Source organism: Mustela putorius, unplaced genomic scaffold, assembly GCF_011764305.1.
Source record: "Mustela putorius furo isolate JIRA1106 unplaced genomic scaffold, ASM1176430v1.1 tig00000281_pilon_pilon_pilon, whole genome shotgun sequence".
Lineage (NCBI taxonomy): Eukaryota > Metazoa > Chordata > Mammalia > Carnivora > Mustelidae > Mustela > Mustela putorius.
Window position 1 is genome coordinate 4214926 of NW_025421343.1, and position 16095 is coordinate 4231020.

The following is a 16095-nucleotide window of genomic DNA, read 5'->3' on the forward strand; positions in this document are numbered from 1 at the left end:
GTACAAAGTGCAAAACAAAAACTTGAGTATGCTCCATTTAGCAATGTCTACCCAACACAGTGACCAGAAATGCAAGGTTGGCTTAATACTAGAAAATCTATAAAGGTCTTCTAGAAAAAGAAATAAAAGAATAGTGATAAGAGAAGAACTGAAACTGTTATTTTTCCTAGACAGTGTGATTTTCTGTGTAGAAAAACCAAAGCACCTACAGATAATTCATGAAACTTAGATAATTTATTACAGTCATTCAACAGACAATCAGCACACAAAGGTGAAGACATCATTCACAATAGCATCAAAATGTAGTACCTGAATTAAATGTAATAAAACCAGTGTAAGATCTTTATGGATAAAATTATTTAAAATTTTGTAAAGATATTGGAAAGGATCAAATAGTAGATACAATGGAATCACAGAAGGGTTTGTGTGCATGTGAAATTTGAAGAGCTGATTCCCAAATGTATATGGCTGAACAGACACTAGGAGAAAAACAATGGGCTCCCAGCACTGCATTAACTGATCTTGCTGCTTGGCTTGTTACTCCGTCTCAACACCAAGTGGGACTCCATAGGTTTGCAGATTCTAGGGGCCACAGGATGAATGCTTCCATCAGAGAACTGGCAGGAAATTAGAAGCTGAAACGATCCTCTGGCTAATCTGAGCTTTCATAGCCCTGAGCCAGTAGGAAGAAGAAGTGATTGATTCTTAGAGCCAATAAACAAAAGGCATGATCAGAGGAGGGCTGGGAGCCTGTGAGGACGGCAAGTTCGCAGAGGGTTCAGCAGGGTCGCAGAGGGTTAGTCCATCTTCTCTAGGTTTGTTAGCTGGGCTGTGGCATTCCAGAGCCTTTGGGCCACTTGAGGATCCCGAGCAGTTTTAGCGGGAAGAGTTATCATACAGGAACTGCTAAAATATTTTCCAGAAACACCATCCAGCTCCTTTGCCAAGCTCAGGTAGAGGACTGGGATTGCCCCTTGTTTGGCGTTCTGTAGAGGGGAAGAGAGGGAGTCAGGCCAAACTGACTTTCCCTTGCTGGGGACACACAGAAGCGCAGCGCTGCCCCACCCTCTTCAGGCTGAGCCGGCTCCTCCCCTACCCACCTTACAGAAGATGCTGTAGAGCCAGAAGCAGCATCGGTATGGCCAAGAGAACTGCTTCATGATCTCTGTGTATACTACACCTGGGTCCACAGAGTTCACAGTCACACCTGAGAGGAGGAGTCATGGGTACAGTGCACAGTGAAATGAGAGGGGCATATTGGGAAGAAAGGGGTAAGTGTGGTTCTCCAGTGGGCAACGATTGGAGGATCCTACCAGGTCTGTGGGGCAGAGGTAACCAGAGATTTGGGGGTGGTGCCAAGGAAGTCAGTCCTCTGGAACTTACACAAATGGTGATATACTCAAGCCAGTGAGGAGACAGGAGTATCGGAAAGCCCTGGGTGAACACAGTGGATGGTGTTGGTTTGGGAGAATACTGAGAGGAGAGACCTGTTGTAAGTGATAAGAGAGTTGGAAAGATCAAAAAAGGAGATTGAAGACAGGGTTCCGGGCACTATAGACTGCACTGATGACCAGTGGGGGAGATTAACAGCTGGCCTGGGGGCCACTGGGAGTAGGTTATGGCCAGAACATGTTGGGTGAGATGTGAAGTGTTGGAGGTGGCACTGGTATGGAGGAATAGGATGTGTCAGAGGCAATTACCTGTCCCTTGAAGTCTCCGGGCAAGCTCCCCAGTGAAGGAGGTCAAGAGCAGTTTGCTGCAATCGTAGTTCTTGTTAAAAGCCAAAGGCTTCCCAGCCCCTGTCAGATGTTTCTCATCAACATAGCCATGGGCATGCCGAAAGGAAGACACATTCACTACCCGGGCTGACCCCGCCCGTTGTAGGGCCCCTGGGTGAAAAGAGGACCACACTCCTTCAATCCAAATTCTGGAGTGAACTCCCATGCCCACTCCCCAGCCTGTCTCTCTAGGAGACTCCAAGAGAGCAGAGACCATCCAGGGCTTTCAAGATAGGGTCACTGAGCCCCACACCCCATGTTCCCCAGGCTAAGCACAGGACAGCTTAATGTGAACAAAGACTTCATTTTCGTTAGTTGGTTTCCTAATTTTTTTTCTCCTCTTTTATTGTATTATTTGGATTTTTGTCTTGCTTTTCTTCCACTTGTCTGCTGGAGCTGCTTTCATTGATCCCTGTTTATGTTTTACCTCACTGGTGGCTAAGAGAGAAAAGTAAAGGTTGAAGACACTGTGAAAGCTATCTTTGGCGTATTTGTCACACAAACGTTCATTAGATGTCTGGATTATGGCAGACACCAAGACAGATACTAAGGACATAAGGGTGCTGGATTGAAGGGGAAGAAATGTATTTAGAGATACTTGGGAAAGTGTGTGTGTGTGTGTGTGTGTGTGTTTTAAACCAGCTCTCAGGAGGCCTGGGTGGCTCAGTTGGTTAAGTATCTACGTTCGGCTCAGCTCATGACCCCGGGTTCTGAGACTGAGTCCCACATCAGGCTCCTTGCTCAGTGGGGAGCCTGCTTCTCCCTCTGCCTGCAGCTCTCCCTGCTTGTGCTTTCTCTCTCTTTCTTTCTCTGACAAATAAATAAATAAAATCTTTAAAAACCCAGCTATCTTCCAGGGTAACAAAAATAAAATTACAATCAATAGTATAAATTAAATCTTTTTAAAAAGTACCTCCCTATATATCTCTAGCTATATAAAATTTGGATCATATAAGTAGTTGTCACATATAACTTTACGGTGTTGAAAATGCCAAAACTATTTTGAGCCGTACATTTAGATTATGAATCACAAATGAAAAACCGAACAGGTGGTATTTAGGCAAAATTTGCTGGGGAGAAAATTATTCTTAAAGAAAACAGATCTGAGATTTGCAGGCATAGTGACATAAAGACCAAAGTGGCTCACAGCCTAGTTGGAGACAGATCCTCATGGAACAGTGTTGATGCAGGAACGGGAATGTATACAAGGGTGGAGGGAGCCCTGCAAGTGGGGGGGCTGCTGGGGGAGGCATTGGCAGGATCCACAGCACAGGTGATATCTGTGCTGAGTCCTGGCAGAGGAACTAAAGTTAAGTCAGCTGAAAGAGCAGGAAAGGATATTCCTCATAGAAACAAGCACATGTGCCAAAAGCAGAGCCGGGAGGCGGGGGGAGGTCCAAGAGCTACAGAGCATAGCTACAGACTGTCTGCTGGAGAGCAGAGCGTGGATAAAAGTTAGGGGAGAAGGTGAGGCTCTTAGTCTGCAGGGGGTCTGTGCTTGGAAAGAACAGGCTTAGAGTTTCTCCTCTAAAGGATAATTACCTTCCAAGGATATTAAGCAAGTGATGTGGTGAATAATGATTCCCTACAAGCAGGAGAAAGAATGAAGGAGGAGAGGAGATGGGATGCCTGGGTGGCTCAGCCAGTTAAGTGTCTGATTTTGACTCGGGCGGTCCTGGGATTAACTCTTGCATCAGACTCCTTGCTCAGTGGAGAGCCTGCTTTTCCCTCTGTCTGCCACTCCTCCTGCTTGGGCTCACTCTCTCTCTCTCTCTCTCTGACAAATAAATAAATAAAATATTTATAAAGGGAAAGGAGGAGGAGGAGAGAAGACACTAAAAAAGAGAGAGAGAAGGGGAGGAGAGAAGTCAGTTTGAGAAAGTAGGACTAGGCAAGGTGTAGACAGGGGTTTACAATTTGTCAAAAGGGGGAAAGTTACTACTTGAGAACCCATAGAGTTTTGCCTTGTTCTTTGTTCTCTTTCCAGTTGGGGCTCATTTAATCAGCCGCTAAGGAGTCCATGAGATCCTGGCAACACGAATTGCCTCTCAAGAAGGGAATGGTAGTGGGTGCCTGGGTGGCTCAGTGGGTTAAGCCGCTGCCTTCGGCTCAGATCATGATCTCAGGGTCCTGGGATCGAGTCCCACATCAGGCTCTCTGCTCAGCAGGGGCCTACTTCCTTCCCTTCCCCTCTCTCTGCCTGCCTCTCTGCCTACTGTGATCTCTCTCTGTCAAATAAATAAATAAAATCTTTAAAAAAAAAAAGGAATGGTAGCTCATTTTCAAGGAAAGGAGAATTTTTAAAAATGTAATCCCTTTTGTACACTTTCAATTTTGTGTTTTGGACACATATTACCTAACCCAAACAATTTATTTTATTTTAAAGAGGCTATTACACAGTCCAGGAGAAAATGTTAGGAAGAAGGCACCTGCCCCTCATTCTGTCCCAGCCTCCCCAGGAGGCTTACTTCCTTACTTGGAAAGTATTAAAAAATCAGAAAATCAAAAGACTCAAGCCCAAGAGAGAGAAGCGTTCTGTCTAGATTTCTGGTGGTTCTTGAGCTGTTTGAGAGCAGGAAGTTGGGCTTCTTGGTGTCTATGTTCCTAGTGGTCTAGTGCTCCCCTTAAGAAGCTTTTGTTGAGATGACTGACTCTACTGGTCTAGCTAAAATGCAGATCTTGGGGAAGGAGAGGTGGGATCTTAAACCCTCTTGCTGGTTGTATTTGGGGCTCACTGATTTTATTACCAGCTTCCTACTCCTGACTTGTGTCAGCTGGATTCCCCTGCTGTGTGAGGGGGGAAAGCATATCAGGTCATCACTCAGTGAGCAGCTGGGGCCAAGCAGAAGGAAGTGGCCATGGGGACAGTAAGCCAAGAAAATGCCAGGGGAATGGAGAATCAAGGCTGGCATAGAAGGGAGGCACCCCATTCTCCCTTACCTTGGAGTAGATTTGTAAGCAGGAATGGCCCAACATAGTTGGTAGCAAAAGTGAAATCAAGGCCCTCTGGGGTAAGTGTCTTGGGGATTCCTGGGAGGAGATAACACAGGTGAGGTAATGGAAGGAGACAAGATCTGGGAGACAAATTGACATTTAATAGAAATGCCACAGAACATGGCATGTATGAATTCAGGTTTTTAGGGTCGTGTATGAATTCCAGGTTTTTCAGCAGGGTGCACAGGTTAGGTTTGGTGGATGCCTGTTTTAGGGTCCCTGAACAGGGAAGGAGGCGCCTGAGACGAGTCCGGGGGAAACATACCACAGATTGCAGCATTGTTAACCAGCAGGTGTATCTCAGGAGACTCCTGCAGAAGCCACCGGACAAAGCTCCGGATGGAGGCCATTGAGCTCAAGTCCACCTGGCTGAGCAGGAGGCAGTTACTCTTTGAGACTACTTGGATCTCAGACAGGGCTTGCTGTCCACGCTCCCGGTTCCGGCAGGCAAGGATCACACGGGCCCCACGGCGGGCCAGCTCCTGGGATACAGCCTTCCCTATGCCTGGAGGAGAGCAGCTTAGAGTAGCCTAGCCTGAGGAGTGTCTAGAGAGGCCGGTCCTTGCCCCCACCCTCCTTCCTGGCGCCACTGGGGCCCGAGGCACCTAGTGAAGCCACAGGATGAGAAGAGCACTCACCACTGTTGGCACCGGTCACCACTGCTGTCTTCCCGGTTAAGTCTGTGGAGCACTGCTGGAGGTCCCAAAGACGAGACTCATGCCAGAACCACAGACTTAGTCGAAGCAGGAGAACCAGCATGAGCAGGACAGACCCAGGGCTCCAGACCAGGGTGCTGAGTAGCGACCACAGTGCCATAGCAAAGACTTGGTGGTCTGCCACCAGGGGAACTGGGCTGTGGTGGAGGTAAACTGGGGAGGAACTAGTCAAAGCTGAATGCAGATTAGCAATCAGGCTGTGGTAGTGCCTAGGACACAAAATTTAAAGAGGCTACTCACTCTCAGATTTGCTCAAACATGCTGTTTGGACTAGGGAGTAAATTCCACCTTAAATTGCAAGTTTTGGACATTTGATTGCCTCACTGCTCTCTTTAGCCCAGAGCCAGTGAAGTGTGTATAGGCTGATGGTTGTCTCCAAGTGAAACCTGGACTTGCACTCTAAGCTGGATTGGTGAATTGCAGGGATTGGAGAAGAAAGATAGCAAATCCCCCGTCTTTAATCAATGTGTGCTTAAGCAGCCCCTACTGCAAGGAGACTGAGTGATTCCAACTGAGACAGACCCCTCTTACAGCCCTTATGTCTACTCTTCTGGGGAGAGGGGGATAGTTCTCCAGAATGCCTCTGCTGGGGAGCAACAGTGACCCATTGCAGGGTCTCCCAATGGGTGGAAATAGGGTCATTCCCTGGAACCAGTGTTCTGTATCCTTCCAGGACTGTAAGGCAACGGCTCCTGATTGAGCGCCCTTGGAAGAAACTGACAAAGACATCAGGTCAACTCTTCAGGCAACTCAGGTGTTTATTGAGCAAGCAGAAAGAAGGAACGCACCACCTGAGCTTCAGGGCCCAGAATAGGGTAGGTGCTCGGGGAGGAGTGACCACACTTTGGGCTTTGGGTTCTTCATTATTTGTCTCACGGACACCTGAGGATTTGGGGCGCCTGTCTGGATGGGCTGCTGCTCAATGGGAAGAGAGGTGCCACTTTCCCTGTCCTCCTGCTGGGGTACTGCAGCCCTGAGCAGCACCTGGGTGGTTGGGTTCCACATGCTCACACCAGGAGCCAGCTTCATTGCGTCAGGCAGCAACATGGGCTTCCACATCACTTGGGACGTGGCCTCAAGGACTCGGGGTGCTGTATATGGCCCCCTGCGAGGATCCTGACCCTCCCGGTCGCTGGGATCCAGGCCCTGCGGATTTACGCGGCTGCGGCCAGCCCATATCTCACCCAGCAACTCAGCCTCCCCCTCCCAGCCACTGGGCCACTTGGCACCAGGCCACAGTTTGGGGCTGGGGCTCCGGGCCAGATCAGGGAAAGCCAGATGAGTGGCAAGAAAGCCAAGCCCAGGTTTGGGAAAGGGAAACTTTGACCCAAAGCCTGGTGACGGTAGGCCTAGGCTTAAAGTTGGGGATTGGAGGCTGGGGCCCAGGCCCATGGCAGGGAAATGAACGCTAGGCGGGAAAGAGAAGAAAACTGTCGGGGAGACATGGGCACCAGGTCTGGCTGCTAGGGATCTGGCGGGAGCCTCAGGAGTCTTGGTCTTCCTGAGCCTCTGGCGCCCGCGGTAGGCTTCCAGGGGGCGTGCCTCGGCGTCCGGAACCAGAACCTCGGCCAGAGGGCGCACCCAGTGGCGCGGCAGGCGCCTGGGGTCCAGACGTGCCCCAGTCTTGCGACCCATCCTATAGCGAGGCCGGCTCCGCAGTGGGTCCTCCAACCTAGGCTGCTGTGGCTCTAATGAGGCTGAGGGGACAATCGTGGTGGTGCCGCCCACAGAGAGGCCGATCCCCAACACGCCTGAGCCAATGAGGGGCACATCCTCCTTGATGAGAGGAACGTCCTCCTCCTTGAGCTTCAGCCAGTCCCCAGATACTTGCAGCTGGGACGTGCAACAATAGAGGTCCTCCAGCGAGAACTGGGAACCCCCAGGCTGCGCCGCCTGGGTCAAGGCCTGGGTGCTGGCTACCTGGGACAGCTCCATAGAAGGGTGGGGACTGCCATTGGGAGCCATCTCCACTGACGGTTGGCGGCTCGCATTCAAGGACCCCGCTGTGGCCTGGTGGTCTCTGGCCTGGACGTCCAAGTCCTCTAAAGGACCCTGGGACCCTGTGTCCTGAAACAGCTCTGGGGTAGGTGGCGGGCCCTGAGTGACTGGCAGCTCTGGAGAATGTTCCATCTGCTCCTGAGAGCCTTTCCCCATCCACCGTGTTCCTAGAGACATCTGATCCTCGCTCCCTTGGTCCTAGGGAAATGCATTGGGAGTAGGGGGTAGAGGGTGTGTAGTGAGACCTTGGAAAGAGGAGACAGAAATTAAGGGTAGAGGAGTCCAGAGAGGCTCAGTGGGGCTCAGGGTAGGGGTGTGGGGATCAGAGGGAGCTGGGGGTTGGGCTTACCTCATCTTGGAAGGTCTCCTCTGGGCCCATGGAGGCGGGGGCATGCAGCACAGGCACTGATCCCTGAGCCCAGGCATCTGTCGTGCATGCCAACGGTTCCTCATCCTCGCCCCACGTGGGGTCCTCAGCCACTGCTGATTCTCCCTCATCCCTGGCCAGGAAGCGCCACTCAGTGATCTGCAGCATCGCCTCCCGGGCCTGGCTAATGGTGAATGGAATGCACTGTGGAGATGAGAAAGGATCTCAGCCCAGAGTGGGCTGGACAGATGGGTGGGTGTGGGTGGAGATGGGTCTGGAGAACCTGGATCCAGGCCCACCTGCTGGGTCAAGTAGACTTTGAAGGCAGAGTCCATGACTCGCGCCAGCAGATCAGCCAAGATGTCCCCCACAATATCCTCTCCCTCCTCTAGAGCCATGAGTGCCATCCATTCAGCCTCTGTGAGCCGCCCAGGCACGATGTCCACCTGTGGTGCCTGCACTGTAGGGGGCCGCGTCTTTTCTGCCTTTGATCGGGTCACCCCACGGTCCCGGATCTGTCTCTCCTGCCTCTGTGAGGAAAGAACAGGGCAATCAGGGCAGGAAACAGATAAGTGGAATGGAGAAGCAGCTATAGACTAGGAGGAAGCTTTCTCAAGCCGTCCAGTAAGAAGGAAAAGCCTTTTGAAAGGAGTAATTTACTAACAGCCTACTATATGTCAAATTTATTTTGGACATTTGACCTTGCTAATTTACTTTTTTAAGATTTATCTATTTAGGGGTGCCTGGGTGGCTCAGTCATTGGGTGTCTGCTTTTGGCTTGGATCATGATCCTGGGTTCCTGGGATTGGGCCCTGTGTCGGGTTCTCTGCTTGGTGGGAAGCCTGCTTCTCCCTCTTCCACTCCCCCTGCTTATGCTTCCTTTTCACTGTGTCTCTCTCTGTCAAATAAATAAATAAAATCATTAAAGAGTTTATTTATTTATTGGGGGGGGAAGAAGGAGAAAATCCCTGCTTCGTGGGAGGAGATCCTGCTGAGTGGGGAGTTGGACATGGGGCTTGATCTCTGGACCCTGAGATTATGACCTCAGCTCAAATCAAGAGTAAGAGGCTTAACTGACTGATCTAGCCAGGCACCCCTGGCCTAACTAATTCAATTTTGATTTTTTTTATTTTTTAAAAAATTATATTTATTTATTTAAGTGAGAGAGCACCGGTGCGGGGGCAGTAGAGGGAGAGGCAGGCTCCCACCAAGCAGGAAGCTGGATGCAGGCTTGATCCCAGGACCCTGGGATCATGACTTGAGCCAAAGGCAGATGCTTAACCATCTGAGCCACCCAGGAACCCTTCTAATTTAATTTTCATGACAGCCCACTAAACCCATTTTTCAAAGAAACTGGAAGGACACAAGTTAATCAGCGCTTGCTTGAGATTACAGAGTACACCCTGGCTATGTAGAGCTCTAACACCATAGTCTCTGCTATTGGCACTAGTTCAAAAGGTCCAAAGTTCTTGAGAGTTCAGAAAAATTAAGGATAAGTCAATAAATGGTTAATGTTTAAAGAACACTAGTCTCCTTCTCTCCCCCAAATCAACTTAGATGCTCATTTTACAGCACTCATCTAAATAACGGATTAAAGGATACACATACACACACACACAAATGAAACAAAAATATAAGCAAAAAATAAAATGTAGGAAAAAATAGATTAAATTGTCATATAATCTCTGGGTGAGAAAAAACTGCCAAAGCATAAAAATTATGTAAGAAATAATAAAGAGGGTGCCAGGTGGCTCAGTGGGTTTAAGCCTCTGCCTTAGGCGCAGCTCATGATCCCAGGGTCGTGGAATTGAGCCTCACATCGGGCTCTCTGCTCAGGAGGAAGCCTGCTTCCCTCTCTCTCTCTGCCTGCCTCTCTGCCTACTTGTGATCTCTCTCTGTGTATCAAATAAATAAAATCTTAAAAAAAAAATAATAAAGAAATAGCTAGAGAGGGGCTCCTGGGTGGCTCAGTGGGTTAAAGCCTCTGCCTTCGGCTCAGGTCGTAATCCCAGGGTCCTGGGATTGAGCCCCAAATTGGGCTCTCTGCCCCGGCAGGGAGCCTGCTTCCTCTTCTCTCTGCCTGCTTCTCCTTCCTACCTGTGATCTCTGTCAAATAAATAAATAAAATCTTTTTAAAAAAATAGCTAGAGAGTTATATACATATAGGCAAAATTTTCCTGTACTTTTTAAAAATTTTCATTTTATTCATCTATTTGACAGAAAGAGACAGCAGGCAGATGCTTAATGACTGAGCCACCCAGGCACCCCTTCCTGTACTTATTTTTAAGACACTCCTAATTACAAGTTGACAGTAGTTACCATTTCCTGGCACCTAAGCATATCAGTTACAAACACTGACTCAAGTCCTACATTTTTAGACTACATATTATTTTTAACCCCATTTTACAGAATTTGTCCAGATCACACAGCAAGGAAGTAGTGAAGTCATAATTCATATGTGGGTCTGTCTGACTCTAGAGCCTGACTTTATCCTGCTTTCCAAAATAAAAAAAAAAATTGCAACAAATATGAAAAAGGATAAATATCCCCAAGTATATTAAAAACCCACATAAAAAATAAAATCACAAGACCCCAAGGATAATAAGCAAAGGACAAAACATTACACAAAAATGGAACTGTAAATGACTAATAAACATTTGAAAAGATGTCCAATCTTCAAAAATATCAATTCCAATTTTATGAACACATCCAAGGGCATATCCTGAAATGAAAATAAAATTATATCCTCCAATAAACCCTCTGCTGTCATTTGTAATAGCAGAATATTGAAAATATCTATCTAACAAAAAGAGAATATATGGCTAATTGTGTGCCCTCTATACTAAGGAATATTATGCAATGATTAAAGATAATTTTAGGAAGAATTTGCTATATAGGTAATGATAAATGAAAGAAACAGTATACAAAATTACATACCAAGTGTCATCTCTGATGTATAAAGCAGTATATGTTAAAGAAAAGGAAAACATCAAAATTGTCACAGTGGCTATGTTTCTTTCTTGTGCTCTATCTTGTAAGTTCTCTACAATGAGTCTGTGTCCTTTGTAATTAAAAAAACATCATATAAAAAGAAAAACACTAGTTCCATAAATTCATTTTGGAGACATAGGAAACTTACAGGAAGATTCTTGGGAGCTTCCTCCTTTCCTACATGTCTCCCTTCACTTGGTTCCTTCCAAAATATACCTCTAAAGGTAATCTTCCCAATCTTTACCTCCTCACCCCAACCTTATTGCCTCCTATGAGACGTCCCCTCAAATTCATTCTCTGCCATATCTGGTGTTTCCTAAACATTACACTGAACTCAAAGTCCCTTAAGGCTCATTTCCTTTCTCTGCTAATGAAAACAGCCCTGGTGGCAAGCCCAGGGAATAGCCCACAGACCAGTCCAGGCAGGTAGGGCTGGGAGAGGCAAGCCAGTTCCTTAGCCTTACCCTCCCAGCCTCTCATCTGCCACTCCTGACGGTGACTGTACCTAGATGTGGCCTCTAGAGGCCAGAGATATTCTTGCACAAAGTCTCCTCAAATCTGTTTTATTTAAAAAATTTCTTGGTTTGGGGGGTACCTGGGTGGCTCAGTAGGTTAAGCCTCCACTCTTGATTTTGGCTCTGGTCATGGTCTCACAGTGGTGAGATCAAGCCCCTGCATGGAGCTCCCAGTCAGCGGGGCGTCCGCTTGAGATTTCCTCTCTCCCTCTCCTTCTGCCCCTCCACAGCTCCCCGTCTCTCGTGGGCTCTCTCGCTCTCAAATAAAAATAAATCTTTTTTTTTTTTAAAGTCTTGGCTTTTAAACAACTTGACTTTCAAATGCAGCCTCAGAGCTGTTGTTTAACCCATTCCTTCCTCCTAAAATCCTCGAAAGGGAGTTTATTTAGAAACACCTCTCCCCAGTGCCCGACCAATTCTGGCTTATCCCTTTGAACGGGTGCCTCAGTGTAAGAGACTTATTACATGCCTTAGCTGCTTCCAAAGTCAGTTCCCGTTCTTGGGCACTGAACCATACATTTGACTTTTCCCCTCAGGTTCCGAGTGTGACAAAGCGTGTTAGTGTGCGTGGTGCAGGTACAGATTTTCTGCCCCAAACCGACGTGGCTTCCTTGGTCGCCGTGTACGCCAGCATGGTGGGCTGGCGGCGGCTGGCGTGGGGCGGACCCACGGTTCCCCACGCCGACCTTAAATGCCATTCCGGACTCTGGCCCACCCCCAGCTGAGCTGAAGCTCACCGAGCCTTCGTGAGCCATTGCCGCGGCTGTCGCTCCAGCCCCGCTGCTTCGGCTCCCCTTCCTAGATGCTGCCACCTCGGTCTAACTGTCTCCCAAGCAACGGCGCGCTGCACCTAGCGCCCGGACCTAGAGGAAAGAGGCTCGCCCCGCCCACGGTTGCCCTGGCAACCGCGCAGCGCTCAGCACGTTTGGGTTGCTCGGCTCCGCCCAATGGCCGTGCGCGCTTGCGTCGTCTCTATGGTGGCGGCGGGTTCGGAGGGACCGATCGATTCCCCGAGTCAGGCAAGCGACCCTGGGGCTGCGGGTGTGACTTCTGGCCCGGGCTGGGGGGTTCGGGGAGCCAGCTGAGAGAAGAAGGGTCTGGGGCTACCCTGCCTCATCTGCCTTCGGTCGGGCGCTTGCGGCCACCAGGTCCTGTGCCATCACCGTTCCTCCTCTGGGATTCCCCCCATCGCCTCATTGACTCAGCTCTGGGGCGCCCCCTTCCTGCTCCACAAGACCTCCCCACGCCGGACTCCCCTGTTGCAGTCCTCGGGTTCCCCATCACATTCTGACCTCAGTGGTCTCCTTCAGTGCCTCACGACAGCACCCCCCATTCCTCCCGCAGGAATCACCACTGTCGTGTTTCCTGCGCGCCTGTGATTCGGGCCTTTCTCCGCTAGGATGTTTCGCCGGGAGCGCCCGATTCCCCTTCGAGGTTCGGCTGCACCCCTGTGCAATAACCTCAGTGTGCTGCAGGTGCCCTCCCGCAACCTCACACATTTTGGGGTAGTCCATGGACCCAGCGCCCAGCTTCTCAGCGCTGCTCCTGAGGGTGTGCCCTTGGCCCAGCGCCAGCTCCACGCTAAGGAGGGAGCAGGAGTGAGCCCTCCACTTATCACCCAGGTGAGGCATTGAATTGAGAGTGATGTTGCTGAACCCAGTCCTCATCTCTGTCCTTTCATTCCAAGCCTCAGGAATAGGCCTTCCCTAACCCTCTGATTTTCCACTCTTTGGAGACCTCCTGTCCTCCAGTCTCACCACTTTTTCCTACTCTGGGCCATTTTCCTATAGGTCCATTGGTGTGTCCTCCCCTTCCGAGTGTTGCTGGTACTCACCTCACATAGAGGAATACAGGTAAGAAGAGCTTCCTATCCTCCCCCACTAGAGTCTTTTCAACTCTTCCCCCAGACCCATAAATACTTCCCCACTTTCCTCTAAACACTTACAAACCTTTTACATGTTTAGCCCATTCATATTTCTCATCTCCATTCCTTCCATCTTTTCCAGTTCCCAAGTGCTATCTCCTATACCTGCCCCTTTACTAGCTGCATGACCTCAGGCAATTTAATTAACTTCTCAGAGCCTCAGTGTCCTGAGATGGAAATACAAGTAGTGCCTGCCTCCCACAGTTGTTTCAAGGGTTATATACCTGCTTCTCACACATGGTTTGTCAGCTCAGGGGAGTGAGACTGTAAGACTAACCTGTATGTGAACTACTCAGCATAGTTCTGCAAAAGTCAGCTGGATGTGCCCCTATCCTTGCTCTTGTTTTCCAGATGTATGAGTCAGATGGCTCTGTCATGGTCTATTGGCACGCACTGGACTCTGGAGATGTATCTCCAGGTACCTGCAGGACTGAGTGGGGTGGGGGTAGGGAGTGTTTGGTGGGGCCGGCAGAGGTGCTATTTCTAATAGTTTTCCCCTTTCATACTCAGTACAGGCTGTGTTTGCCCGAGGAATTGCTTCCATTGGCCGCTTCATCTGTGTGGGTGAGGGGGCCAAAGGCAGGGCATTGGGGGGTGCTACGGCATAGGGGTGCAGGCTTTGGCCGGGATGATGCTGAAGGTTTGGGGGAATTTTTGAAGGTTAGAGGGAAGGGTGGGAGTGAAGGGGGCTCTTATAGAGACTGTGGAAAGCCATGGCAGGCTTCAGAGGGGCAGGATAGGATAGAGTAATGGTAGTCAACGGAGGAGCAGAGCTATTGGAGCAGTGAGAGATGGGTTTGCTACAGAGGTTTCTGGGGTGGAGGGAATGCTCTGTGTGGTGGTTGAAGACTCGGGGGGATCAGGAAGCCATCAGTGGGGCACTGGTTCTGCAGGAACGTGGTCGGGCCGGGTATTGGTGTTTGACATCCCAGCCAAGGGTCCCAACATTGTACTAAGTGAAGAGCTGGCTGGGCACCAGACATCAGTCACAGACATTGCGACGGAGCCTGCCCAGGGACAGGTGAGTGGATTCCCCCTACTTATTCCAGTGAGCCTGGGAGCCTTCCCACTTTGGCAGGCAGCAGACCTGGGTTTAAGAATGGACTCCACTGCTAAGCAGCTGGATCACTTTGGGCAAATTGCTGCTCTTTCCCAGGCTTCAGCAACCTCAAGTCCAGTGATAAAATCTGATTTTCCATTTATGTCGCATTTAATAGCTCACGAACACTTTTCAGTACTGGTGTGAACTGAGGAGTTGGGACAGATGGTATCTAATAAGATACTTTTCAACACTGACGTGTGCAGCTTCCTTTTCTGGACTTGCCAAGTCCTGCCCACCTCCAGTGCCCCTCTCTTCAGGAAGCCATCCCCCTATTCCTGCTCCCACTGATCTCCTTAGGCTGAGCCCTGAATTGGTACTGGCCTCAAAGACAACTCTTGTCTCCCTAATTGGATTACAGACCGCTTGAGAACAGGGTATGTATGTTCTCATTCATATCCCCATTGCACCTGACCCAGGGCTGGGCCCAGGGTCTATGTTGGTTGCCTGAGGTTGGGGACTTTCCAGGGGCCTGGACTCTAGTCATGACTGTGACTGGCTTACTGCAGGACCTCCAGATCATAACACTGTGGCCTCAGCTTCCTCATCCATCCAGTGAGGGCAGTTATATACCCCGCTCCTGACTCGTGATTTGTCAGGTCTGGGGAGTGAGATTCTAAGGAATGCAAGGGAGGCACTTTATGCATCCCGAGGGAACCCCGCATCCAGCTGATAAGGGCTCCACATATTGCCCTTTCCCTGGAGAGGCAAAGATGCAGATGCTGTCTCCCTTCCCCTCCTGCCCTGTATATAGGACCCAGCAGGAGAGGAAGGGAAGGACTGATCCTGCTTTTCTCCTCAGGACTGCGTGGCTGACGTGGTGACGGCAGATAACTCAGGCTTGCTGTGTGTCTGGCGGTCAGGGCCCAAATTCAAATTAGTGACCCAAATTCCAGGATTTGGGTAGGTGAGGCAGAAGGGGGTGGGCACCTTCCTGAGGGGTCAGAGGAAATTAAAGTGGCTTATCACCCTTGCAGGGTCCCATGCCCTTCTGTGCAGCTGTGGCACGGGACAGTAGCAGCAGGCTATGGGGATGGACAAGTGCGACTATATGAGGCCAGTACAGGAACTCTGCATGTCCAGATCAGTGCCCACGCCCGGGCCATCTGTGCCCTGGACCTGGCTCCCGAGGTGGGCAAGGTCAGTCTCCTCCTCCATCCCTACCTACCTGTGTTCCTGGTGCTGGGACATTGAGAGGAACTCCACAGGCTTGTCTGCTTCTCAGTGGAGCCCTCTCCCTGGGTGCCTGGGCCAGGCATTCCAGCCTATACTCGTCCCCTCAGCACCTGCTAATGCCCCCTCATCCTCCCACCTTTGGTTTTATAGCTTCTCTCTGCAGCTGAGGACACCTTTGTACACATCTGGAAGCTGAGCAGAAGCCCAGAGAGTGGCCACACTGAGGTATGTGTTGTGGGAGGAGTGGAAAGGGGGCTCCGCACATGAGGCAGCAGGCCCTGAGCAGCCCTCTTCTCCCCCAGGTGGAACACTGTCATGGTGAGTGTGTGCCTGACACCCAGGTGTGCGGTGCCCGATTCTGTGACCCCTCAGGCAGCTCCTTTGCTGTGACTGGCTATGACCTTGCTGAGATCCTGAGATTCAGCAGCGTGTGAGAGAAGAACAGCCCTCCTTTCTCCTTGTGGTATTTATAAAGTAACCCTCCACCCAGCCCTTGTCTGATTACTCAGTATCACAGACCGGTCATCTAAGCTCCAG

At 50.0% G+C, this 16095-nt stretch overlaps 3 protein-coding genes across 5 annotated transcripts; 1 reads left to right on the forward strand and 2 right to left on the reverse strand.

Moving 5' to 3' along the window:
• Positions 1-215: 215 nt before the first annotated feature.
• On the reverse strand, positions 216-6121 carry LOC101674089 (retinol dehydrogenase 12). The gene is made up of 6 exons (XM_004742230.3): positions 5411-6121; positions 5038-5277; positions 4719-4808; positions 1701-1889; positions 1101-1207; positions 216-986 (listed from the first exon to the last, which is right to left on the reverse strand). The coding sequence occupies exons 1-6, from the start codon at positions 5586-5588 to the stop codon at positions 798-800; spliced, it is 993 nt and encodes a 330-aa protein (XP_004742287.1). The 5' UTR covers positions 5589-6121; the 3' UTR covers positions 216-797.
• A 100-nt stretch (positions 6122-6221) lies between these two features.
• CUNH2orf81 (chromosome unknown C2orf81 homolog) lies at positions 6222-12255 on the reverse strand. 2 transcript variants are annotated; one of them, XM_004742232.3, is made up of 4 exons: positions 12097-12255; positions 8300-8383; positions 7836-8057; positions 6222-7684 (listed from the first exon to the last, which is right to left on the reverse strand). In XM_004742232.3, the coding sequence occupies exons 1-4, from the start codon at positions 12112-12114 to the stop codon at positions 6287-6289; spliced, it is 1722 nt and encodes a 573-aa protein (XP_004742289.1). In that variant the 5' UTR covers positions 12115-12255; the 3' UTR covers positions 6222-6286. The 2 variants fall into 2 exon arrangements, with proteins under 2 accessions (XP_004742289.1, XP_004742288.1); XM_004742231.3 differs by having other exon boundaries at positions 8153-8383; positions 12097-12252.
• Positions 12256-12272: 17 nt separating this feature from the next.
• WDR54 (WD repeat domain 54) lies at positions 12273-16047 on the forward strand. Of its 2 annotated transcripts, none has more exons than XM_004742233.3 (10): positions 12273-12378; positions 12704-12981; positions 13150-13212; positions 13635-13701; positions 13794-13847; positions 14177-14304; positions 15185-15285; positions 15360-15522; positions 15709-15783; positions 15861-16047. In XM_004742233.3, the coding sequence occupies exons 2-10, from the start codon at positions 12760-12762 to the stop codon at positions 15990-15992; spliced, it is 1005 nt and encodes a 334-aa protein (XP_004742290.1). In that variant the 5' UTR covers positions 12273-12378; positions 12704-12759; the 3' UTR covers positions 15993-16047. The 2 variants fall into 2 exon arrangements, with proteins under 2 accessions (XP_004742290.1, XP_044934985.1); XM_045079050.1 differs by lacking the exon at positions 12273-12378 and adding an exon at positions 12389-12507.
• The last annotated feature ends 48 nt before the right edge of the window (positions 16048-16095 follow it).

Coding starts and splice junctions, on each gene's coding strand:
- CUNH2orf81 (XM_004742231.3), bottom strand. Junction 8,058..8,152: donor AAGTCTACTTGACCCAGCAG/GTGGGCCTGGAT, acceptor TCATCTCCACAG/TGCATTCCATTCACCATTAG. Junction 7,685..7,835: donor AGGAGACCTTCCAAGATGAG/GTAAGCCCAACC, acceptor GCATTTCCCTAG/GACCAAGGGAGCGAGGATCA.
- LOC101674089 (XM_004742230.3), bottom strand. CDS start 5,588: ATGGCACTGTGGTCGCTACTCAGCACCCTGGTCTGGAGCCCTGGGTCT. Junction 4,809..5,037: donor TAACAATGCTGCAATCTGTG/GTATGTTTCCCC, acceptor ATCTCCTCCCAG/GAATCCCCAAGACACTTACC. Junction 987..1,100: donor TCTACAGCATCTTCTGTAAG/GTGGGTAGGGGA, acceptor TCCCCTCTACAG/AACGCCAAACAAGGGGCAAT.
- WDR54 (XM_004742233.3), top strand. CDS start 12,760: ATGTTTCGCCGGGAGCGCCCGATTCCCCTTCGAGGTTCGGCTGCACCC. Junction 13,848..14,176: donor TGGCCGCTTCATCTGTGTGG/GTGAGGGGGCCA, acceptor CTGGTTCTGCAG/GAACGTGGTCGGGCCGGGTA. Junction 15,523..15,708: donor TGGCTCCCGAGGTGGGCAAG/GTCAGTCTCCTC, acceptor TTGGTTTTATAG/CTTCTCTCTGCAGCTGAGGA.